At 44.4% G+C, this 25,714-nt stretch overlaps 1 protein-coding gene across 1 annotated transcript; it reads right to left on the bottom strand.

The window, feature by feature from the left end:
- Positions 1-1,240: 1,240 nt before the first annotated feature.
- LOC136466546 (protein trichome birefringence-like 12) lies at positions 1,241-3,062 on the bottom strand. The gene is made up of 4 exons (XM_066464988.1): positions 2,473-3,062; positions 2,159-2,299; positions 1,791-2,040; positions 1,241-1,660 (listed from the first exon to the last, which is right to left on the bottom strand). Exons 1-4 carry the CDS (start codon positions 3,060-3,062, stop codon positions 1,370-1,372), a joined length of 1,272 nt encoding a protein of 423 aa, XP_066321085.1. The 3' UTR covers positions 1,241-1,369.
- Positions 3,063-25,714: the final 22,652 nt, after the last annotated feature.

The raw sequence follows: 25,714 nt of genomic DNA, 5'->3' as shown, positions 1-25,714 counted from the left end.
CAATTTAATTGTGTTGACCATCAAACACCAAAATCCAAAATAAATAAACGTAGGGTCCATTTTTCCTTACAAAATGTATGGTCACTTCAGACAATGTTGTCCGTGCTGGTTTGACTCCTAAATACAAAGATATACAAACTCTCTGCTCAATGCTAACATACAAACACGTGAGTGTCGATATTAATTACTATCGTGTCATGTCTATATTATTCCTTCCTTTATATTTTACTTGTTCCACCTCTATGTTCGTATTTGCAGGTATATCCTCTGTGTTTACAGTGTTGCCAGTGATCTAGCTTCTCTAATCTATGATGTCGAAGCTCACAAGTTAGTATAGCTAAGTTCACTAGGTCCATTCTATCTTCGATTGCTGCCTAGTACCTGTAGATGGCTGATGATTTTTGCGGCTGATAAACTGGTTGATGTTTTTTTGTTGTGAGAGAAAATCATTGTATCATGGTTGATAAATCGGGCTGATAAGTTCGAGCGAAAATGACATCCTTGGTGCCAGGCCCATCTGTCTTTCTCGTTATAATCCGGGAAGGTAAGCTCCAGGCAGATTCTCTTTCTGGTGGGAAGAAAAAGGCAAAGGAAGGCGACCTGCAAACACTGAGATTAAGCCCTCTACCCGTGGCCCTGAGTCCATGCAGCTGTACAGGGCTGGAGTAAACAGCAGATTCTTCAGTTAACTGGTTGGTGCATCTAATCTTTGGGCACCAGGCAGGGTGTCGCAGCAAGTGGACTGCACTGTAATTGTAGGGCCTGTTAGGCAGGCAGGCAGATTTGAATTGGTCCTTGGGCCCTTGCGTGTGTTCTCACCGCCGGCCTTTGACCGTGTGCGTGTGGTAGATTAGATTCATGGGCATGTCATCCTACTGGCTGTGACAGTTCTTCTATAATAATATGCTCCATCAGAATCAGTCTATTATTGCCGCATAATCCCTCGCTTTCAGGGAGGAGTTCCCAGCTATGAAATGTACTTGGCATTGGATAGTAGGAGGTCTTGTCACCCCTCTTGCATGAGGTAACCAAAATCTTGCGTGTGTATAGGCAACCAAACAAACAGTACTATATCTTGTACATTGCTGCATGTAACCAAACAGAGTTTTATAAAACCAAACAGTACTATATCTTTTCTGTGATATCATATTCGATTTCAATTTTGGGGAAAAATATGAACGAGAACGGTTTACGACTCGTTCGGATCGTTTTCGACCGTTTTCGTCTCTAGCACTAAAATCATATTTCTTCAGCTATCAGTCTATCACCTTGGGCTAGCTTTTCGTTTTGAAAGAAACCACACTTGCAAAGCAGTGACGGCAGATCGAGCCGGTGATCACAACTTCGTTCACTGAAAAGCAACCATGCGTCAGCGTTTCCCCAGCTGCTTGAAGTAATGCAAGATTTGTGCCGCCAAGATGTCGACCCAAGTGTCCGGCACGCCAGGCACGCACCAGTGCATGCAGTCCTGCCCATACACAGCCACCGCGTCCTTCTTCCCCAGCCAGGTCGCCGGATGGGCGTCGGCTCTGAACTCGCTCATGTACGTCAGGTTCACCAGCCGGATCCCAGACCCTGCCAGCGCTTCTTGGATCACTGAATTCACCGTCCTCGCGTCCTTGTTCACGCCTCCGAACCGCGGATCAAACCAAGAGTCTAGCTGCACCCACCAAGATGAGTCAAACAAAAAATTCACCATTTTGAAATGCAGGATTGGAACTGAAACAGCAGCTAGCTGATGATGTCCCCGTCAGTCAGGAATCAGAAATTCAGAATGGTAGTAATGGTACCTCGTGCTCTTTGAGGAGTCTGTCGGTTACGCAGCTGCCGTTGTGATCCCACCCGCCGCCATGGAAGTGCCGAGGCGACTGCGTGCGCCATAGCTTCAGCGTCGTGCTCGGGGCCTCCCTGTCGATGTAAGACGCCATGGTTTTGAGGACTAGTTTCAGGCCGTCCGGAATGCTGAGCGGAGGCTCGATCGGCTTTCCATCTTTGTAGAAAACAAGGGGGGTCTCTTTTGGGAATTTGTATGTCCCCCACCTGTGATTATTATGGACAAATGTGTCAAGCATTACAATAGGAACATTACTCATGGACAAACTATGGCCCAACATAAAAAGGAAAAGAAAACCTGCAAGTTTGGGAAGAGCAATCTCACCAGTGCCCGGTGTTGAAAATTAGCACATCATAGAACTTTGTGACGTTTATCCATTCATCAGCAGGAATGTCCACATCCACTCTGTAAATCCCTTTTTTCCCATCCTTCTGAATTTCCTCCGGGTTCTCCACTGGCTGCCACCTTTTGTATCATTAGTTACCACCATGTGAGCTTCATGATTCTATTTTGCAAATTCTTAAATCTTCATATTTGATCACAAAAAGTGAAAAAGATTGCTGTCTAAACAAACCAGATGCAGGAAGAAAGAAAGCAACAGCGTTGAGGAGCAAGCAAGCAGACAAGCACTGACTCACGTGTACTTGGCGAGCAGCACGGCGCGGTGGAAGGCGACGGTGACGTCCGCCCGGGGGAAGTACCCTCCGCGCCAGGCGCCGCGGCGCTTCCACCTGCGCGCGTCGGGGTCGGCGGAGTGGAGCGCGCAGAGCAGCGCGACGGCGAGGTTCTCGGACAGCGAGTCGCCGACGAGGCCGACGCGGCGGCCGCTGGCGGCGGTGAGGAACGCCGCGGGGTCGATCCTCGGGACGACGCCGGTGCCGCCGGCGCAGCGCGCGGGCGCCCAGGAGAGCGGGGCCAGCGGCGGCCGGCCGTTGCGGAGGCAGTTGTAGGAGCCCCGGTGGAACGGGCAGGACGCGGTGTAGAGCGGCGCCGGCACGGGCTCCGGGGTCGGCACCCACCGCCCCGCCGTCGAGTCGGACGGCGCCGCGCCGCAGGGGAGCGGCGGTTCCGGCGGCGGGGACCGCCGGGAGGGCAAGAAGAGGAGGCAGAGGACGGCCGCGATCGTGAAGAGAAGGAGGAGAGGGAGGCGCAGGCGGAGGCGCCGCATTGCGCTCGCGTACGACGACGCTGGCGCCGGCGAAAGGGACGCCGCCCTCTTCCTCCTCATTGCAAAGGGAAGGTTCGATGCTCCGGCTACAGTATGATCTTCTGTTTCAGCGCGTTCGGCTAGTCTGAACACTGTTGAATTATCAAAGGGCACCAGCCGAACACAATAAAAAAAGAAAGAATGTGTTTTGTTCTTATATGGGTAGTGGATGTTATGGCAATTAATTAATTAATGCATTCTAGTTGTAGTATAGATTTTCAAGAGAGTATTTTATTTTATGTTACTACTACTCATGCTTTATGGCACAAGCTTAGAAATCTCCATTTCTTATATCAAACAAAAAACGGAAAGAAATATCTGGAAGCACATTTGAGATCAGATACGCAAATCTACAGGGCTTGCGTGAGCAAATGGCCCAGCTTTCTGCGTCCCTCTGAAGTCCTGAAACCAGCTTTCTCCTCGGCAATGGCAGGACATCTACACTGGTAAGAAAGCTGAGGAGGAAATGGGCATGGTGGGTGGCACTGCTGCATGCAAAGAGTCGATCCGGGAGCTTGGCCACCAATGGCGCACGTGCGAGTGCAGACGAGTTTATGGGCACCGGGAAGGAAATCTCAAATCGTCGACGGAGCTAGCTTCACCGCTGGCTGCCGGCGTCTCGATCGTCGGTCCGGGGCCGGGCCGCCTCAGAGTCAGAGAGAGCAGCCACCGCTGGCGAAGAAGGAAGAAGAACTGACTGGCAGTGGCAGTTTTTCTTTTCAAGGGAAAAAAGCACAAGAACTGACACTGACAGTGGGGAAGGGAGGGAGGATTGCCAGCTCAGCTCTCTTCTCTTCTGATGGGCCAGGCCGTACGAGTTTATGGGCTGGGCTGTTTTAGTCGACGATGGATAATGGATGGAACTGTTAGTCGATCTCCACCAATAGGCCCAATGACCTATTGGATTCTTATCTCTGCGCCTTGATCGGGGGCGTCCAACCCTAATAGGTTGGTAGGCCCCTGTTGCACAGCACATATAAAAATAGGTGGGGATCACGGCTCAAGTCACGAGGTTGGTTTGAGCCACCATGATCCCACCGATAGAAACTCTAATCCGATCTACGGTATGCTGCCAGCGACGAGATGCCCCACCACACCGCTGTCGCCTCTGCAGGGTCTCCACCGGTCCACTGGATTGCCACCTCGCCTTCTCACCACCGTGCCGAGCACCGACGTCCGCGAGGCGGCATCCAGGGCGAACTTGGCGTCTACGTTGCTGCGGCCTAACTACGCTAAGGCGAGGAGCCTTACCCGGATCTATGGTTACACAGAAAGGTACACCACGATCCTAACAATGGTAACAGAGCCAGGTTGCCAGTGTGTAACCCTAACCCTAACCGGATAAAAGCAAAGAGAAAAGGGACCGGGGGTGGCGGACATCACTGGAACCCCGGTCACCACCGCCACCACGCGGGGAAAAGATGCCGCACCGCTGTTCTCACCGGCGCACGACAAGAACAGAATAGATCTAGTTCGGATCTGAGGAAAGGAGTAAAAGGAAAGAAGAACAGTGATTCCCCAACCCTAACCCTAACTAGGTGAAGGGGAAGAACAACAATGAACCCGATTCAGATGAACTAACCCATCCTCATCCCAATCGGAATCAAAACCGTGAAAAGAAATCAAAAGAAAAGGTTCAACCGAACCCTAACCCTAACCCGCATGAAGAAGGGGAAGGGAAGCGATTCGGATGAACTCCAAAAAGAAAAGAAATCAAAAGAAAAGTGCAAATCCTGAAACCCTAACCCTAGTACCCCAATCGGTTGAATCTGTAGAAAGAAGCAGATTCAAAAGAAAAGAAGGGGAAGAGGGGAAGGGGATAATCTCGCAGATCTCGAATCAAACCAAAAGAAAACCCAAATTGGAGATCTTGAATCAAACCAAAAGAAAACACGAATAGGGTTCAACTGAACCCTAACCCTAACTAGCATGAAGAAGGGGAAGAGAAAGATTCGGTATAAATAGAAAAGAACCGATCAAAAGAAGATCCAAACCCTAATTCCCCACACCAGTTCGGAAAAGAGAAGAATAACTCAATTCTGAAGGGGAAGAAGAAAAGGAAGAGAATGGAAAGAGACCTCGTCGTGCACCGGGCGAACCCTTCGCTGGTGCGGGAGAAGAGGGCCGAGCCGGGGGGGAGATGTTTCAGCCGGGCTCGGCCAAGGGGGCGCCGTGGCTAAGGCCGCTCGACGGCGGCATGCTCACCCGTTGGGGAGCACGCGTGCCGGCGATGGGGCCAGCGACGGCGCCATGGCTGTCGCTCGCTCGCTGCGTCCACCGTTTCACTACTCGTCTCACTCAGTCGCTGCTGGTTGCGCTGATGTAGAGAGAGGAGAGAGCGACGAAGAAGAGAGAGAAGCAGAGAGTGCGAATGGCCTAGGGTTTCCGGTCGGAGGCCGCGGTCGTGGTTTTGTTCGCGCGAAATCGACGCGCAGCTGTCGATCTCCATCGGACGACCGAGATTGAACGGGCCAGCGATGCGGCCCAGGCGAGCGCGCGTGGCCGAGCGGCTTTGCCGGCCCAGGCCCAGGTTGTGGCCTGGGTGCGACCGGGCGTCGCGCAAGGCAGATGGGCTGGGCTGTTTTGACGGCCGAGCCGAAAGAATAGTGAGCATTTGAGTCATTTTTTGTTTTTCATTTTCCAGTAAAGGTTTTATTTCCTAGAAATTGATTAATGGCTTAAATAAAATAGAAAAAGTAACTTTTCCCTGTGGATAAAATTGAAGAAATTGAGTATACGTTTTCCACTACTAAAGAAATGGTTTATTCTCTAGTTAATTTGTACCAACGTGATATTTAATTGGAGAAAAAGAAAGTTTTTCCGCTGCTAAAGAAATTATTTATTCTCCAGTTATTTTGAACGAATGTGGTATTTAATTAGAGAAAAAGAGATTTGACATGATTATGATGTTGTTATTTTCTGACCAACGTTGTTAATAACAATATCATAATTTTAATGATTTATGCATTAATTTTACTTCTGCCCAACGGTGATGTAGAATTAGTATATGAGAACAGTTGTAAAAGTTAATGATTTATGCATTAATTCTATTTCTGCACAACGGTGATGTAGAATTAGTGTATATGAACAGTTATATGTTTTGATTTTGACCAACGTTGAAATCAATGGTGTTATTTTTATGTTAAGAAAAGGTTTGTCCTGGTTTTCATCTTGTCTAAGGTGAACTGGGTAGTCATCTCACCGTGTTCCACTGAGTCTGTGGCACCGGTGAGGGAGACAAACGAGGCTGATGCCGTTTGGGCAACTAAAGGGAGGGATTTTGAATCCTGAAAGATGTTATATGCCCTTGAGCATAGAAAGTGTGTCACTTCCAACAAGAAATGTTTGGCTGTGATAAAGAACACGATTGAGCCTGTAATTGTGGGCTCAATCCCAGAGTGTGACACGGTCACCGAGTACCTCGATAGAATAAAGAGTCAGTTTACTGGCTTTTCAAAGACATATGCTACCCAGCTGATAAAGCAACTGGTGACAAAGTGTTACTCTGATAATGATGGCATAAGAGAGCTCATGATGCATCGTCGAAATTATGGCACTGTTGTTTAGGCCATATTTCGAAGGGGAGAATAGAAAGACTAGTTAAGAATAATATTCTTCCTCCATTAGAGCTCTCAGAATGCATAAAAGGAAAGTATGTAAAGAAAGATGACAAACGAAGCGCAGGAATTTTATAGATTATTCACACAGACATCTGTGGTCATTTTCCTGTAAAGAGTGTGGATGGTTATGATTCGTTCATAACATTCACAAATAATTACTCCTATTATGGCTACATTTATCCAATCAAAGAAAGAACAGAAGCATTGGATAAATTTAAGATATTAAAGATTAAGATAGTCAGGTCTGGCCATGGGGGAGTACTACGGTCGGCGTACCCTAAAAGAATGGCATAGTAGCCCAGTATTCTACACTGGGCAAACCTTAGCAGAATAGAGTAGCTAAAAGACTCAATCATACCCTAATGGATATGGTGGGCAGTATGATAAGTTACTCCACCTTACAGTTGAGCCTGTGAATGGAGGCGTTAAAAACCGACATTCATATTCTCAATAGAGTATAAAGTAAGTCGATGCCCAAAACACCGTATGAGTTATGAACAGGAAGAGTACCCTCACTAAACACTTAAGTGTGTGGGGTAGCCCTGCTGAGGCTAAAGTATTTAACCCAAACATTGGAAAGTTAGATCCCAAAACAGTAAGTTGCCATTTGTTTGGCTACCCAGAAAAGTCAAATGTTTTTTGTTTTCTACTGTCTAGAGAGATATACAAAGTTTGTGGAAATGAGACACGCAGTCTTCCTAGAGGATGAATTGATGAGGGGGAGCATGGTAGCTCGAGAAATTGACCTTGAAGTGAAGCGGGTGTATGTGCCCACTCCAATGATTCATGAGCCATTTTTCTCACTACCTGTTGTCGCTGCACCGACAATGCTAGATACTGTGGTGCCAGCACCTATTGTTATCTCATCTGTGGCAACAATGAATGATGATGGGGAACCTATTCTTTAGGATCCTCTAGAACCTATTGCCACACATGAGGGGGAGCTACAACAGCCTCAAATAGAAGATGTGCCAAATGTGAAGGCCCGTAGAAGGTCTCAAAAAGTTAGAAAATTAGCTATTCCTGCTGATTATGAAGTGTACAACACTAAGGAATTTCAAATGGAGGATGATCCCACCTCGTTTGAAGAAGCCATGAGTAGTGATCATTCATCAAAGTGGCTTGAGGCCATGGAAGATGAAATGAAATCAATGAATATCAATAAAGTTTGGGATTTGGATATAATTCCTAAAGGAGCTAAAACAGTAGACTGTAAATGGGTCTACAAAACAAAACTTGACTCTCAAGAGAATATAGAAAGATATAAAGCGCGACTTGTGGCAAAAGGCTTAATGCAAAGAGAAGGGATTGATTACAATGAGACATTTTCTGCAGTCTCATGTAAAGTTTCCTTCAGAATCATAATGGCATTAATGGCACATTACGATTTAGAATTACATCAGATGGATGTAAAGATGGCATTTCTCAACGAAAACTTGGAGGAAAATGTTTATGTGGCACAACCGAAAGGTTTTGTCATGGAAGGAAAAGAACAAATGGGATGCCACCTAAAGAAATCCATTTATGGATTAAAACAAGCTTCAAGACAGTGGTACTTGAAGTTTAATAAGACAATAAAGAATTTTGGGTTTTAAAGAGAATATAGAGGACAATTGTATCTATGCAAAGTTTAAGAATGGGAAGTTTATCTTCCTTGTCCTGTATGTGGATGATATCTTACTTGCTAGTAGTGATGTCAGTCTACTACAGGAGACAAAGAAGTTTTGTCCTCAAAACTTGATATGAAAGATCTTGGTGAAGTCTCGTTCGTTCTAGGGATCGAGATTCACCGAGATAGAAGAAAAAGGGTATTAGGACTATCACAAAAGGCATACATAGAAAGAATCTTAAAGAAATTCAGTATGCACAAATGTAGTTCCTCACCTGCTCCTATAGCCAAGGGCGATAGATATGGGGATTTTCAATGCCCCAGGAACCAATATGAGCTCAATCAAATGAAAGTGGTTCCATATGCTTCAGCTATCGGAAGCTTACAATATGCTCAAGTATGTACGCGCCCGGACTTGGATTTGTTACCGGGTTACTTGGCAGATTATAGAGCAATTCTGGAACAGAACAATGAAATTAGTAAAGAAAGTCTTACATTATTTGCAAGGAACGAAATGCCTCATGATGACGTATAGAAGATCTGATTCACTCCACATAGTGGGAAATTCAGATTTTGATTATGCGAGAGATGATAGAAAATCCACGACGGGATAGTATTCACTCTCGAAAAGGGGAGCTATTTCATGGAAAAGCTCAAATGCAAACCGTCACTACATCATCCACAATGTATGATAGTTTGTAGCGTGATATGAGGCAACGGGGCAGGTGAACTGACTAAAGAAGTTCATACCTAGTTTGAAGGTGGTTGACGATATCTATAGACCACTTAAGTTATACTGCGATTATAATCTGACAGTACAGTATGCTCACAACATAAGTCAAGTGGTGCTGCCAAACACATTGACATAGAGTATTATTGTGATAGATAAAGTCTGAGATTAAGTCATAAGTCTTGAGCATATAAGTATAGAAAAGATGCTCGTGGATCCGCTTACAAAAGGCTTACCACCTAACGTGTTCAGAGAACATGTAGCTAGCATGGGTTTAAGGGAAAGCCTAAAATTCCTAGACAAAAGAAGGTCCAAAGATAAGTATCTATTTCAGAACAGAGTAGTGTGTTGTAGCTGTTAAATCTATCAGCAATGGACCATGACGATGAGACATGCTCTATGCACTAATCTGTAATGGAATGAACAAAAGTAAATGATATGAAATTTAAAGATGGAATGAGATCAAGGGGGGGAATGTTAGTTAATCTCCACCAATAGGCCCAACGACCTATTGGGCCCTTGCCTCTACGCCCTGATCGGGGGCGCCCAACCCTAATAGGTTGGTGGGCCCCTGTCGCACAGCACATATAAAGATAGGTGGGGATCACGGCTCGAGTCACGAGGTTGGTCTAAGCCGCCATGATCCCACCGATAGAAACTCTAATCCGATCTATAGTGTGCTGCCAGCGACGGGATGCCCCACCACACCGCCGTCGCCTTTGCAGGGTCTCCACCGGTCCACTGGATTGCCACCTCGCCTCCTCACCACCGTGCCGAGCATCGACGTCCGCGAGACGGCATCCAGGGCGAACTTGGCATCTACGTTGTTGCGGCCTAACTACGCTAAGGCGAGGAGCCTTACCCGGATCTACGGTTACACAGAAAGGTACACCACGATCCTAACAGGAACAGCCCATTATCTCTCTTTTTATATCAAGTGATACATTCGATGATGCTTTCACTACACCTATACATTCGACGACGCTTTGTGACTAAATAAAATCGATGTTGCTAAAGTTTGTGCGTTCGGACGCCTGCGCCTGCACTAGGCTCTCGTACCTGCGCCTTGACCGACTTGACGCGGCGTCTACACCCACCTGACCCCACACAGTCCCTACGCCTGCGTCCGCCCCACGCGGCGTCTGCGCTCTACCCTCGCGCCCCCTCAAGTAGCTACAATAGGTGGGTTATATTGCAACATGTGTAATACCCGATCTATTTTTAAAACATCTAGATGTAACACTTACGGCATACATCTAAAGACAGATGAAATATTTGAAACATGAGTCTAAAACAATTGCAAAAACACCTGAAAACACTCGAAATCCATTGCAAACATATGCAATATCCAGATAAAACACTTGCAATATATGTAAGAGACATATGCAACATCAAGCAAATACACTTGCAACATACGTCTGAAAAATAGATGAAACATTAGGAACATAGGTATGTAATATACGAGTACTACCATTGTAATATATGCAACATCCCGATCTATTTTTGCAATATCTATATGAAACACTTACAACATACCTCTAAAACACTTAAAACATATGCTTGCAACATATGTTTTTAGTGCAACATCTACTTGCTACTTGAACGATTGGAGGCTCATCGACATAGAGCTTGACGCTGACGCGGAGCTCGATGCCGCGGAGTGGCGCGCAACTCCGGTTGAGAAGGCCACTTCGGTGGAGAAGGAGTCCGGCGCGGTGGAGAACGTCGCGGCGGGTGGATGGCCCGGGGGAGAGGAAGAATGGCGCGCGGCGGCGATGGAGCATGGTGGAGAGAGAGGTTGGCGGCCGGTCGGGCGCGGTGGCGCGCTGGAGCACGCGCGGTGGAGAGTGCTGTGGTGGCATTGTCGCGCTGGAGCACGCGTGCGGCAGTGCGAACGCAACGGTGGTGCGGTGAATGGAGAGGAACAGACGACGAGCTCACGAGCAGATAAGGTTAGAGGCGAGCGGATATGCAAGTGGAGATTTAGGCCGTTTGGCTGGTGTCGTGGCCCATCAACGACAGCGTCTGGACAGACGGACGTCCTTAGAGCATCTCCAACAGTATCTAAAAATAATCCCAAAAACACGTTTTCTATTCCTTAGCAAAATATATTGAAAGACATAAAAAACTACAACTTTAATAGTTTCTAAAATTTCACGCCTAAAAGATAGAAGGTAATTTTACATCAGAAATCCTAAACCATTTCTAAATCACACTAATCACTTTTATACTTTATTTCTCTCTTGTACATTTACATTAGGAACCTCTTGTCCTACTTTTTTTTTCTTTCCCACGTCCTTCCACCTCTAGATTGGCGCGACGATATGCGCGCGTAACTTTATGCGCATAGGGTGATTTTTTCCAAGTGCAAAAAGGTTAGAAGATGGGTTGGGAGTTGTTGGAGATGTGTTTTTTTAATCTTACCAAAACTCCTGGATTGGGGACTGTTTCAGGCTCTCTTGGAGATGCTCTTAGCACATCAATCAGAATGTCAAGCTTCATATATATATATGGGTGGAGCGAGTTGTCTGCAGCAACACTCGTATTTTATTTAGACATTATCATAACAACAATAAAGCAATATTTTGATGGATATAACTCGATTTTCATAAATAATAAAATATTTTTTAGATAATGTAACAAGGTTCAATGCCCTATTTGCTTGGCTGATAAGCCATAACTGAAAGTACTGTTGGCTGATTTGTTGTATGAGAAAAATATTGTTCATTGACTGAAAAAATATGGCTTATAAGTCAAAGCGAACATGGCGCAAGCTTCTATTTTTTTAAGGAGAATATAAGTACACAGTTGTATCTCCATCTGCCTATAGCCCTACGCTATACATATATTTGCGGCAGAATACTGAGAGATCAGATACATACGTCCCGCGTAATACGTATAGTGCAGGGCACGCGTACCGTACGGTAGGCATTCGATACATATGTAAGTGGACCCAAGTAGGGATGCATGCATGACGCGACTTTATTGTTGGCGCGAGGCAGAGGCAAAGCGCAAGTGCATGCATGCTGATCGCCTGTCAGCTCGGACCAGGTCCATACATCATACATGTTGTGTTGACCGGCCGACGACGACGCATATATCTATCTTTCATTCCTAATTTCATTTGATCTTGATGCATCTCTAATCGATCTCTCACACATATTGATGATCTCACACATATGTTGTCCACCCTGTTTTTCAGCACTACTTCAGTAGTATTTTTCAACAAATAATTTTTCTCTCTTAACAAATCAGCAGCAGTAGCAGCAGCCAAATTTCAGCGAGCCAAACAGGGCTGTCATCTTTGCATGTTGTGTTTGAATTAAATTTGATGATGGATACGTTGTGTACAACACCACATTGCATGCTTCTTTCATTTCATTCGCTCATATTCAACCATGTACCGCCACTATTTTCATGTTAAGTTCAAATTCAACACTTGTTATGTCCCTTATTTCGTATTCCATGTATCCTGTAATGCAGCGCACTCTAAAAATCATAGGATAGATTAATAGAGAATACAAAAGACATATGTGTCCTCACTTTATTTTCTAATCAGAAGCTGTCGTCATCATCTATGTGATTGATGAGATTGTTTGATTAATTGGCCACGGATGCTGCTAGGTACTCCGCAGTTTGGAGGGTTTGGTGTCCGGCGATTTGGCCACGACTGCCGAGTAATGGAAAGCTTTTCCAATTCAAAAAGGTTCGCCGGCGTTCATCCCAAAATAAATAATTATGATCTTAGAATCACTCTAAATGAAATTATCTTAAGTTTGACTAACATTATATAAATTAGTAACACAATATATCCAACCAAATAAATACATATCTGAACATATAATTTCGTCATGTATATGATGATCCTAATTTGGTCTCACAAATATTGATGATGTACTTCTCTATAAATTTGATGAAGCTCAAAACAGTTTAATTTAGTACTGTACAGTTGGTTAGGTTCCTTTTGGTGAAACCTGTCTACCCGGGTTCAAGTTCTTGACTTGACGCGGATGCTCGCATTTTTCTGTATTTATTTCAGGATTTAACGGCGCTATACTTTTAATGGCGGTGACTTTGTGAATCTCGAGATCTGCCGGCTCAGTCCTTCGGATGTGCTCATAAAGGTAGGGTTTGCGTATGTGTGTTCATAGGGGTGAGTGTGCGTGCGTATTGTGGACGTTTGCGTTGTACTATGTAATTCTAAAAAAACTTTTTAAAAGTTGATTTTATTTTAGACAGAGAGAGTAATTGTGTTCCACGCAAGTCAGAGTCTCAAGTTGTAACACCTCGGGTGTTACGAGCTTGCTTAGCACCTAGGTTAAGGCCTTAGAGGAATCTAGCAAAATAAGTTTTCTAGTTTTAAGATTTTAAATCACATGTGAAATGAAAATCCTAACAAAAAGAATAAAATAAGTAGTTTTAATTGTTCGGTACGGAAAACAATTTCTGTAAACAAAAATAAAATATGGCTTGTGTAAGGTGCTTATGTAAAGGTGATGAGCAAATAGTGAAGATGAGAATACAACTTTAATTTTGGAAAGTGAATATTGTTAACTAATGTTTTTGGGAGCTCAAAAATCGAATCCGAAATTTAAATAAAACTTTTCGTTGAATCGGCAAGAAGTTAAAATTGTAGTTAAAGTGTCATTTTTGGTGAATTATATTGAGCAAAATAGTTCAATAGTGCCTAAGTATTTTGCTCCTATGGGTTAGTATGAAGTATGAAATATTGCGTGAAATACTTGTTGGTTGGAATTGATAGGGTTTAGGCCTCTTAAAAATTGTGACAAAAGTGCTAATGGTTGTTTAGTTCTGACGGAACCCTCATCCTTTTCTGAGTCTGAAAAGGATAGTAGACAATGCTATTTTAGAATTTAAATTCTAACTAAAATGTTTAAACACTAGCTTCACGTTCTTGCACTATTGGTTGCCTCTAAGTGAGTACATGAGCATGATATAGGTTGTAGTGGTGTTGAGTGGCACGTGTTTTCTTAAAAATTTCCCAAACTTCCTTAGAACGCGCTGTGACCATGCTATTGGCGTTCCATTCATGAACCAACGCTCAGCGTGATGAACCCACATTGGCACATCTCTATCTCCCTCTCTGGTCGCTCTCTAGGTGTTAGTATCGACTTTGGGTTCATGGAGTTGGTTGTGCCTTCATCGAGTTAGTAAGTAGTTTTTGGCCTGCTTTAATAAGCGTGCGTGTCACCGTTTCGTTCGTTTGGCCCCGTGGGCACGGTCGCCTCGCTCGCGTGCGCAGCTGGCGCTGGGCTTGGCCCAGGGCTAGTCGTGGCCTTTCCCTGCAGGCCAGTGCTGCCTGTCGAGGCGACGCCGCGATGCGTCTCTCACCTCGCCTACCCTCTTGCTGTCCAAGCCACGTCGAGTCGTTGTGCCACGTGTAGGGCCAAGGCGAGGCTGCGGCTGCCGTTGCTTGGTCATCGTGGCATTTTCCCTGCCCTCCGATTCACCTCGATTGCTGTAGCGCTCACCCTCCGCCTCTCAACCCACCTACCACGCACTGATCTCGACGTTGTTGCGTGGCCTGCCATGTCGTGACGCCGCGCTGCTGCTTGCGCGTGGCCGCGCACGGGCACACCTTTATGGCTCCATCCGAGCACTAACTGACACGCCTCCTGTCCCTCGCTCGTGCAGTCATGTCCCTGCACTGCCATGCTCTTGTCGGGTCTTGGCTGGGCCGCTTAAGCCGTCGCCACTCTCCACAATGTTTCTAGGGGTTCGGGGTTAAGCCACGACCTGAAGGTAAAAACTCCATTGGTTGTCTTTTTGGACTCGTATTGATCCCCTCCAGCTGGTGCTCGTGTCAGATTGGCCTGGGTTTCCACCGGAGGTGTGGTGTCGCATCGGTGTCCACCTCGGAGCGCTGCCGCGCGGTGCGGGCGCACGTGGCCAGGCTTCCTCGGTCTTTCCCTGTCTCAACTGGTGGCGTGACTGGCTTCTTGGTAAGCCCTTTCTGCTTCCTCGCAACCTCTATCGTCTTGTGAGTCTTTATGCTCGTTAGAACGGCTTCGCCACCAACGCGAAACACGCTAACATAGCCGTCGCCGTGGTCAGCTGTGCTGCAGTGCCTCTCTAGTTCTCTAATCACCGTCTCTAGGAGCGCGCCGTCGTAACTTAGATGCTCGAGCATCATAGGTCCCGGCGTAACCGTGGTTTGCCGACGACGCGGTGGCATCGAGGACTACCCCATTGTGAAGACGGGAGAGTTTGGGGACTTGTTTATAAAACCGATGTTGGTAGGAATAGTGTGCATAGTAGTTGTAGTAATATCTAAAAGTTTGGGGCCTTTCTACAAAGCCGCCACCGCGCGCGGGTGTCCCAGCCTTGGGCCGTGCTGGGCCGTCGCAACGCGCGCACAGTCCCACCCCGTGCTGGGCTTTTCGGCCAAATTAGTTGCCACAGGCCCTTTTCTTTGTCTAAAGCATTTTCTAATTTAGTTTTTAAGGTAAACTTTTAAATTCAATATAAATTTGTGTAGTTAATCAAAAATCATGAAACTAAATTTGTTAGGTTTCTAAAATCATGATCTATCTACTAGTATAATTGGTTCACATAGCTTCATAAGTATTTTCAAGAGTGATCTAATTAATTTTAGGTGCTTAATATTGTTAAAATATAAACTTATAAGAATTGTTGTGATAAACTGGTGACATTGTTGGCTCTGAAACTTTCATAGTAAACTCCTAACATTATTAGGTGCTCAGGGTAATTTTTGTAGCTCCACAATAATCAGTTTGCTAAGGTAGCTAAATGAGTTCTAGTTCAAATATATATAAGTGTAATCAATAACATACCAAAACACCCTAGGATTGTAAAACTAGAACATTTTTCGAGAAATGACTCCTTACTTGACAACATGGATACATAGCCGGTACGTTAGTCATTAGCTAGCTCGTTAGCTTGAGAGGCATAATCATATTTTAAGAGTTGCGGTTGCCGTTGATTAATTATGCCTCTGCATTGCTTCCACGTATATAATAGGAACAACGATGAATTCTAGAGTCATCTAGAGTAGCAGAAAAGATGGTGCCTTAGTGATCATGTTGCCACGATGGACTGCTAACTTTTGGTTATATCTTACCCAGGCAAGCCCCGATGCACAACCCCTATTATTCTACACTTTATCTTATGTTTGTGCATTAAGTTTTAAGGAGTTGAATGTCAGGATCGTGTAGATTGCTATGCTTAAGGATTCCGGTAGAAGTCCAGTGTTACCTGTCACTCACAAGAGATAGGAAAGATATTATTGTTGTTATTATCATATTACTATCACATGGAATATATATCAGGATGATAATTGGAGACTGGGTAGAATGGTACTTTAGATCTGGACTTGGTTAGGCATTTGAGCGAGGCTCGGGTTGTATTTGTTCTGCCTGTGTCGATTGAGGACCGTCCGCTGCTATGGATGGTAGTAAGGTCACTGACTTATTATCCTAGGCATATACTTGCTTATGGGAGCCGGAAGGCTCGTTACGCTCTTATCATGGGTTTCGGCTCTTTTTGGACCGACTGATTAGAGGCAGAGAAAGGTGGAGGTCTAAGCACCATACTGAGACCAGGTCTCAAGTGTGGGGGCTTGGAGTCCAAGTTTAGACGAGGACCTAGACCCCTCAATGGGAGTGGAATGGGTTGGTCTCGTTTGTTCCTGGGGTACTAGCGAGGCGTGTGTTTTGGGGTACCCAGCTAGGATACATTAGTCCATAAATCGTCGTTTTCATGAGACAGTACGACTTGACTATGGTCTAGCACCGTAGTAAGAACTAGAATATGAAGGAGATAAAATTGATCTGATTGCTTACCACATGCTTGAAAGTAGCATAGGTGCTTACCTAGAATGGTTAGCTAATTAACTAAAAATAACTGCTAAAACTTTGAATATAAGGATGCACTACTAGTGCAAATGCAATAAACCAGCAAGCCAAATAAGCCTGGCATATCCTTGGAGTCTTTTACTTTCCTCCTATCGGGTAAGTCTTGTTGAGTACAATCGAGTACTCAGAGTTTTATCCCCCTGTTGTAGGTGACAGGTGAATGCTAGAGCTGACTCTTTTGTGTGGAAATCTTCTAGTGGGCTTAGAGAGGATTCCTTTCATGCTGCGATCATAGTGTTCACTTATAACCCTCACTACAGGTTTTATAAGAAAAGATGTAAAATCTGCTAGCATATCTTGTAAATAAATGGCCACTATTTTAATGCTTCACCACGTCAGTAAATTAATCTTTGTTTCCACTGTAACTCTGATCATATGTTTATTTTTCGCTGTAAGATAAAACTTATGAACCTAAAATGTATAAACTCATTTACATGTAAACTATTTTAATTTTGCTATTGCATTCAACTGGTCCAATTACTTTGATGTTGTAATAAAGTGATGTAAGAAATGTTTAGGCGTATTGTAAGCTTTATCCTCTCATTTATGATCCTGACGAAAAATATGGATTTTTGAGTTCTCCCTTGGGGTGGGCTCGATAGAACTGTTCGATTTAGCCACTTTCGGGGTGCTTAGTGTCTAGTGGAAGATAAACACCTCCGAAAGTGTGTTATTTCAGGTGGTTCTGCCACAGGTGGTGTAAGAGCATAAATGGGGAGATAAAACTTTGAAACCTTTTTATAAATTAAAATTTGATAACCTAATTGCAAAAACTTAGGGCGTTTGCATATGAAGTATATAAGTACCCCTATTGTTGTGGTTAAGTAGTCAGAATGGGTTAACTAGGCTTTCTCCGATAAACTAACTCTTGCATAGTATACGATCCTTCAGTCAGAAGCACTGGTACTACCTTAGACTTTGTGCCAGTATTGCTTGCAGGTGCGCCTTTTCATGTATGCCATGTGTACTGTGGCTTGCAGGTACGCACTGGTACTACCTTAGGGTGTTCGCAAAGTGCGCAAACTGCCTAGTCCTTGTCCATAAGTTATTGTTGTACTATGGCTTCGTGTTTCACGCTTGCTTATGGTTCACGCCTATCATGGCTCATGTATTCGTACTCTCTTCTACGCTGTTGTTAGACCTATGCCCTGCAGTCATACTAGTCATTATGGCCTTAGACACCACTCGCCTCGAGCGTGCAAAAATTTTAGCTAACTTGTTGTAGTGACCTCACGTCGGAACCAAGGATGGACTGCGCCAGGACCACTGACCCCTCTACCATTACAAATGGGCTTGGCCTAGCCATCGGTACCACCACCCGCCACATCCTAGCTCGCCTAGTTTTTCTTTTTGAACAAGGTTTTTGCTCAACCCTCCCTTGTAGCTACTCGCCCAGGATGGCAGGAGCTTAGGTTAGCAGTTACTGCTTGAACACTAAAGGCTTCCCCAAATCCCTATATGCCACCCTGCAAAAGCTTGGAGTCAAGGATCGCCCTAAGTATGAGGGTAGTGAGCATGAGAAACATGGCACTGAGCGATGTGAGGTCACCATCTATATTAGGAAGAGTGAAGAGTTCCCTGACATCACTAAAGCCTGGAATATGACCGCAGCCGGGTTTCACTTCGTCGACACCTACCAAGTTGTGGCCCGCAAAGCCTTGCAGCATCTTTGCTAGATCTATGAAGAGTCCATTGCTCGCACCCCACATGAGGTTCTTTCCACCTTTGGAAAAGAATCGATGGGTATGGAGGGCTCACATGGAGGCTTTGCAAGGGCGAGACGCGCAAGAAGATAGCCCAATTGTGATACACCTGACCATGTACTTGATTGCTCTAGATGAGCAATATGATCGGTAGGCCTCAGAGCTGAGGAAGTGGCTCTACCGAGCCGAGAAAGCCGAGATCTTCTCCAGGATGCTTCAAGTGCAGCTCATTGAAGCACATGCCAGTGTGACAGCCATAGAGAGTCATGAAACTACCATGTCGAAAGCCCTAAAGGAGGTTGAAGATCAGCATGCCCATCAGCTGGAGGCGGCCTACCTGGTTATAAGGGCCAAGCATAGGACGCTTGCCACTGAGGGGCAGAAACCCTTGATCTTGGAGGGAATTCCTGTCCACCTACTAGAAAGAAGGAGAATCGATGTTGTCAGAAGGAGAGACCTTGCTTCCCCTGACTAAGCCACTACTAAGAAAGGAGGTAGATCCATAGTCGGGCAATAGAAGAACCCACCGAGCTCGGGGATGAAGCTGCGTGGTCCGGTGAAGTAGATTAGTTGTCCTAAGGGAGATGTACCCATAGTTAGTAGTGCCTTTCGTCGCTATCCTCCTACGTGTAATCGTCCTGTTGTATTCTGTCCATAGTTGTTAGGATCATCTGGTCGTAGGAGGCAAGCGATGTGTAGAGAGTGGGAGAGCCTGTATGTTGTACCCACATAAGGGTGTGTGGAATGTGCATTTCATTTATTCCATTTTGTTTATTACGTCGATCTACCCTTAGGTCTCGTTAGACGTGCTTAGGATTTTTGAGATGACATCAAGCGAATTACAAGAGAAGCCACTATTCAGATACAAGCAGACCAACCATGATTGGATAATAGAGGACACTATATCAACTAATTGTGGATATCCCATCAGAACATTTGAATCTACTTAAATTAAATCTATTATAGGATTTGATTTCCTTGTCCCTTGATGTGAAAGGAACACTTGTTGTCTGAAACTGTAGCAGAACCAACCAATTTATAAGAGCACAAGTACAATGGTAGCCCATAAGCGGTCGCACTATCATACTTGAGCCCATATAAACCCGGTAGTCCATCAAGTACCATGAAGGGTCTCGATTCAACCAACATACAACCAAGATTGTACATGATTCACCATACATATCACACATTACACAAAGTTCACAAACACAGTTCATCCATTAGAGTACGAATTAAAGTTATTACAAACCATGTTCAGGTAAGATAGTAGCGGAAGCAAATTAGAAGTTTGAAACCAACATCTGCAACATTGTTTAAATATAGTGCCAGCTCACGATCACACTTCCACAAAAGCATAAGTGAGGGATTAATAAGAGATGCCTGTCCAGGGCTTACTCCTTGTCCATGGTGGGACAGAAGCAGTTCTTGCAATAGCCATGATAAACTATACCATCTACAACAATGGGAATAAAACCCTAAGTACGAGAAGGTACTCAGCTAGACTTACCCGTCATAAACCAAAAATAAAGCGACTAAGGATTATGTAAGGCTTTATAAGTAGAGCTAGCGTGACAACAATTTGAATAAAAGCCACTAATTCAGCTATATATTTTATAATTCGGTCATCAAGTTAATTATAACTATTCATCTCTAGATTAGCAACTAACCTATGCCAAACATGTGGTATATCATTTAATAGCATAACAATAGTAACCATAGCCGGTATAATAATTCCATGTTCATCATAACCATCATTCCATAATACAGTTACTACGATGTTTGTACTAGCCAAGTTTCTCACTGTCCGGAAGATATGGTGATTCAAATCGATTTCAACCAGCTGAGAATTTATTCCTAACACAAACCTAGGCAGACCAGATCAACGGTCACCTTAGGTCACCTTTGGTATAACTCAGGTCCATATTTCTTGGGTTCGCCTAGCACCACACAATCAGGGACAACCAACTGCCAGTACGTTCAAACCTGGCCTACCCTTGGGCTCACGTCTGGCTCCCCGCATGTCCTTACTACCATCTAGAGTGCGCACTTTTATAGAATGGGGCCTGGCCTGAGTTGAGCTACTTGGCTTCACGGTCAGAACATGTTATCCAGCCAGCTAAGTGAGAGGGATTCGTTCAATCTTGTCAGAAGCGCCCAATAATGGTACGGTCCTTAATTGGCACAGATGGATTCACATAAGTCAACCTACACATAGACTTCGTCCGACCTCCATTTACATTACCCCATGGTTCTTTTCCACGATAGCAAATATAGCCAACTGTGCTTCGGTATCCACTTATATCTCACAGGTGACAGGAAATCACCTGACTTCTATCGGTCTAAGCATGGCTAAGCATGTATTTGATCCTAGACCTGCACAGGGTTAAAGGTGTATATATCTTGACAAGGTAGTTCTATACATCAAGTGGTTTTAATTCAACTCTTATCACCTAATGCATCAAACATAAAAGGACTCAAGTGAAGTTTTGTAAAACATAGGAGACTTAGAATGCTCTAGGGCTTGCCTTTGAGGAAAGAGGTTGGTCTGTGATCCAGGCACTCAGGGAGGTCCTCAAGAGTTTGCTCCTCTCCTTCTAGAGTTACGACCTGAGGTGTCTCTTACTATTCCTCCTCTTCTTCTTCGTTGAACTCTAAAAGAGTTATCCCCTCGGACGATCCTATATGCATGATCATGGAATAAGATATCGTGGATGCATATAAAACAACATGTATGATATGGTGGGGTATGATGAAATGCATTCCCATAGGTGTTTTCAACAGCATTGTATTAAGGTGATAACAAGTTACATCTTATTTTACTGAGTAGGTGCATATCTCTTCTCTAGTAACTAAACAAATTCTCATCTAAGCAATTTTATGGACTGCAAGACAACAACCACTTGTTTTGACCATAACTATTGTTATACACATCTAACTAATATGATTGTGGACATTCTGGAAAGCTTATGAAATTTCCTACAACTTTTTTTAATCATCTTAATGTGATTCAATAGTTATCTAGGTCAAACAATTCAATCTTTCGGGTCTATCCAGAGAGCGAGCATTTCTAATAGCAGACTTCTAATAGCTATAATTCTTAAACCATAAGGACTATGACTATGAAAATTTAATACAAGGTATATAAGTAAGTTATCTACAACTTTATTATTAACAAGTTTCACAAAAAAGTCATTATCATCATGAAATTATTACACAACAGAAACTACACATGCAACCATCTAAGTGAATTATAAAACAATAATTAGCTAGTTGTCTACAACCAATCATTCCTAAGCCTATCTGATAACATCAACATGTTATAAGCATCACAAACACCACATAAAATATCATCGTTAAGCCCAACTAATTTATTTATTCTCATTTAATAATTTCTTTATATATCAAGGTGATTTAAAGGATAAATATTTCCAATGCTCAATAAATTCTAAGAAAATTACAGTATCCTACATATGACCCTATTAGTCTACTATATAAATTTCATACCATTTCGATAAGTATAGCCATCTCAACTAAAATGACAAGTTATATAGGCTTATTTTAGCAAAAATAGTTTAGTCTAATGAAAAGTGTCAAGCAACAGATTTAATATCTTTCTTACTTTCCTCCTAGCACAAGAATACTATGTAAAAATTTGCATGATCATATGTTATGTATTCTTACCCTAATTAATTTCACTAGAAACTAGCAATTAATTAAGAATAAATAGGAAGACCATATTACAAGTATGTTTATTGTAGGTTTAATATTGTTTCTAGCTACAGCATGTCTATACAAGACCAGCAAAATTGGAATCACAATTTTATCACCTTCCTAGCTCAAGTTATGCAATTTATAAGATAGAAACTACTTTAAAAGCACTTATCTTACTTAATTTATTTCTCCTAGAAAAATACCCTAAACAGTAGATTTAATATTTTTATCAAATAGTACACTTCATGATGAATCTAACAAAATTTGGTTCACCCCATTTGGATACTCCTAGCTCTAGATATGAATTTTTGAAGTTTGTATTCAAACTGTGAAAATAATTCAAAAATAACTAAACCCTAAATGCTAGGTGCACACAACGTATACACCACAGAGGCACTGACAACAGGGCCCCGTGGGTCAATTGACCCCACACGATAGAGAGACAAAAGCAGGGGCCAGCTTTGACCGGTGAGAACTCACCGTCGGCGAGGTCACCGGCGATGAGGTCGACACCAACGTGTTCCCCATCCTATTTCGCACCTACACGTGCCCTTGGTTTACTTGGAGGATCACCGGAGCTAGCTCGCTGGCGAGCATGGTAGCTCGGCGGTGATGCGTGGTGGTGCTTCGGCCATCCCCGATGATGGCATGTCTAGGCAAGCATGGTTATGGCATCTACAAACCCTAGCGAAGCTCTACGACGTGGATTAGGTCAGGGTGGAGCAGCGGAGAAGCTGGTCCGCGTGCATGGTGGCACGGCGGTGCGAGGATGGCAGTGCGTAGTGGTGTTCCGGTGCTAGTGTGCCGACATTGGCTCAATGGCCAGCGGTGTGACCTAACCCTAACCCTAGACTATCCCCAACAAGCAGAACGCATGAGCGAGATGGCTCGGTGGAGCCCGACCACAACGAGCGCAAGCTCAGCGGTGCTCCTGCAAGGGTGCGGCGGCGATGGACTTTCCCTTAGGCGTTTACCTTGGCTCAGGCTAAGGTGATGGGTGGTCAGCGAGGTGGAGGGGGAAATGGCCGAGCGGTGTGCATGAGCTATCGGGGAATGGTGCTGTGACGGTGGCGCGAGAGCTCGATAGCAATGGCGTGGTGCATGGTGGCTTTGCTCTGGCATGGCGAGAGATAGGCGAAGTGAGGCAGAGGAGCGTGAATGCAGGCGAGCAAGGGAGGCAGTGGCGTCGCGCGGCTTTGTTGCCCACATCGGCCTGACCAGTGGGGCCAGCGCCGGCGTATGTCCACCACACGGTGCGCGTGGCTTGCGACGGTTGGCCACGACGGGTGCGCACGGCGATGATTCAGACGCTGTTGAACCCGACTGACAGTGTGACTTTGTGACTCTATAATTCCTAATCCGTGGTGAATTCTTGAAAACTTTCTTAATCAAATTTGTAGAGCTAAGTGAGTACTACAAAAATGTTTAAAGGAGTTTGGCCTAATTCCCAACGGTTTTCAAACTACAAAGCTCCAAAGTAGAGTACTTTGAAACTGTAGTCAGCACATGACTTAGCAAATTTTTCTAAGTTTCAAAACAACACTTTGTTAATTTTTGTGAGTTGTATTTGACTAAGTTAGACATTGATTCAGCTCATGACCCTTAAGTAAAGTCTGTTACCCTTAATATGAACTATTACTTTTATTTAGGTCACATAGGCATGCAAACAGTCTAAGGTACTATTCAACTTTGGTCAAACTAGCATCATGAAAATGACATTTCAAAGTACACCATCACTTAGACGCAAAATTGGTCCATGTCATGAATACAAAAGTTGTTCCATTCACCATTCTAGACATGTCTAAGGTATATTGGTGCCCTTACAATGATTTCATACATTGGTCATACATGATTGCAAGCATAAGCATATATATAAAATCAACATTTCATGTGATAAGGTATAAGAATGAGATTAAATTTCATATGCTCATGTTCATGAATGCTTGGAACATGCTTGTGCTCATGAAATGCAGGTGCCAAATGCAAAGCTTAACACTAGGGTGTTACAGAATCTTCCCTTGCAATACTCCTCTGATTCTATGGTCTATGACCCCACTACTTTCATTGCGTGTAAGTTGGTAAAGTTGCCTGGTTAAATACTTATGGTGCCATGACAAAACCAAGGGCCCCTATGGAATATCTGCCATAGAGTGATGCTTCTCAACACGCCCTAGTATCAAGGTTGTTGACTAGCACCTTTACCAAGTTATACTCCCGTACCAAAATATTCTTCTTTGGAAAGATATCCTTGTGTTTTAACGGGAAATCCACAATGGGTTGATGGAGTCGTGCTCTTTTGAAGTAACTGAGTTAATATAATTTTGAAGGAAGAGAAGAACAATAAGGAAAAGTTAGTACTCGAGTAGTCTAGAGTGATTGAAGCGCCTAAATTGACGTCATGTCCCAATCCCTGTGTCTGGTTTGACCGCGCTATGCACACCGAGTTACTATCGCTATGTGCCCTACGGACACTATTGATACCAGACCCACTTGTGTTTCGCTCGTATTTGGCTACGCAGCACTCTCCCTGTGCACTCGCATAGTGTGCTTTCTCCCTCTTTTCTGCATTCTATCGGCTCTTGATCCCTGCCCTCGCTCTCATACCGGACCCCTCATCCTCTTTCTTTTCTTTTGGGGACATGGCCGCTCACACGCCTCCACGTCGAGCGAACCCCCTCTCCCCTCCTTTCTCCTCTCTCCACTCAAGCTTGCGTAGGGAGCGCATCATGGCCGATGCTCTCCCTACCTCATGACCTGCTAGTGTTTCCCTTCCACTCTGCCTCCACTTCCCAGTGCGCTGCACCACCACCTCCATCCACCAAGCTATAAGATGTCGCCTTACGCACCTCCCCTTCACCCCCTAAATCTAAAGCAGAGCTCGTAGGGTCAATCCCTTCCGTTAGTGCATAGGCTGGAGTAGCTTGAGAAGCAACCGAGTTGGGGAAGAAGCAGTTGGAGGTAGAGCTATGAGATCCAGCTGTCGCTCGTAGAACTAGGTCGCCAGTAAGAGGTGATTGTGTAATCTAAGAAGAAGAAGGGATCTGGTTTTCATCGAAGAAGTTCAAGTCCACCTCTGGTTAGTTCTGGTTTTAGGGTTCACGATGATTGAGTTCTCACTCTCTTGTTTCTAGATCTGTTGGACATATGCCATGTTTTGGGTGATCATTTTCTTGTTGTTTCTCCATTGTCCCCGTCTAGGCCGACTTCTGGAGTAAGTTTTTGGTTGTACTGGGTTTGTTCTTAAATGATGTATCTTTAAATCCCTAAGTGGTTTAGTATCCGAAGTCGTGCAATCTCCTGTGTAATTTCAGATGTATGAACTGTAATTGCACACTTCCCTTCCTAATTCTTGGTGTGAATCTCAGGACGAGATTCTTTTAAGGAGGGAAGGTTGTAACACCTAAG

This window comes from Miscanthus floridulus, chromosome 7 (genome assembly GCF_019320115.1).
Source record: "Miscanthus floridulus cultivar M001 chromosome 7, ASM1932011v1, whole genome shotgun sequence".
NCBI classification, from domain to species: Eukaryota; Viridiplantae; Streptophyta; class Magnoliopsida; order Poales; family Poaceae; genus Miscanthus; species Miscanthus floridulus.
This window is presented reverse-complemented; position numbering and strand designations above follow the sequence as displayed.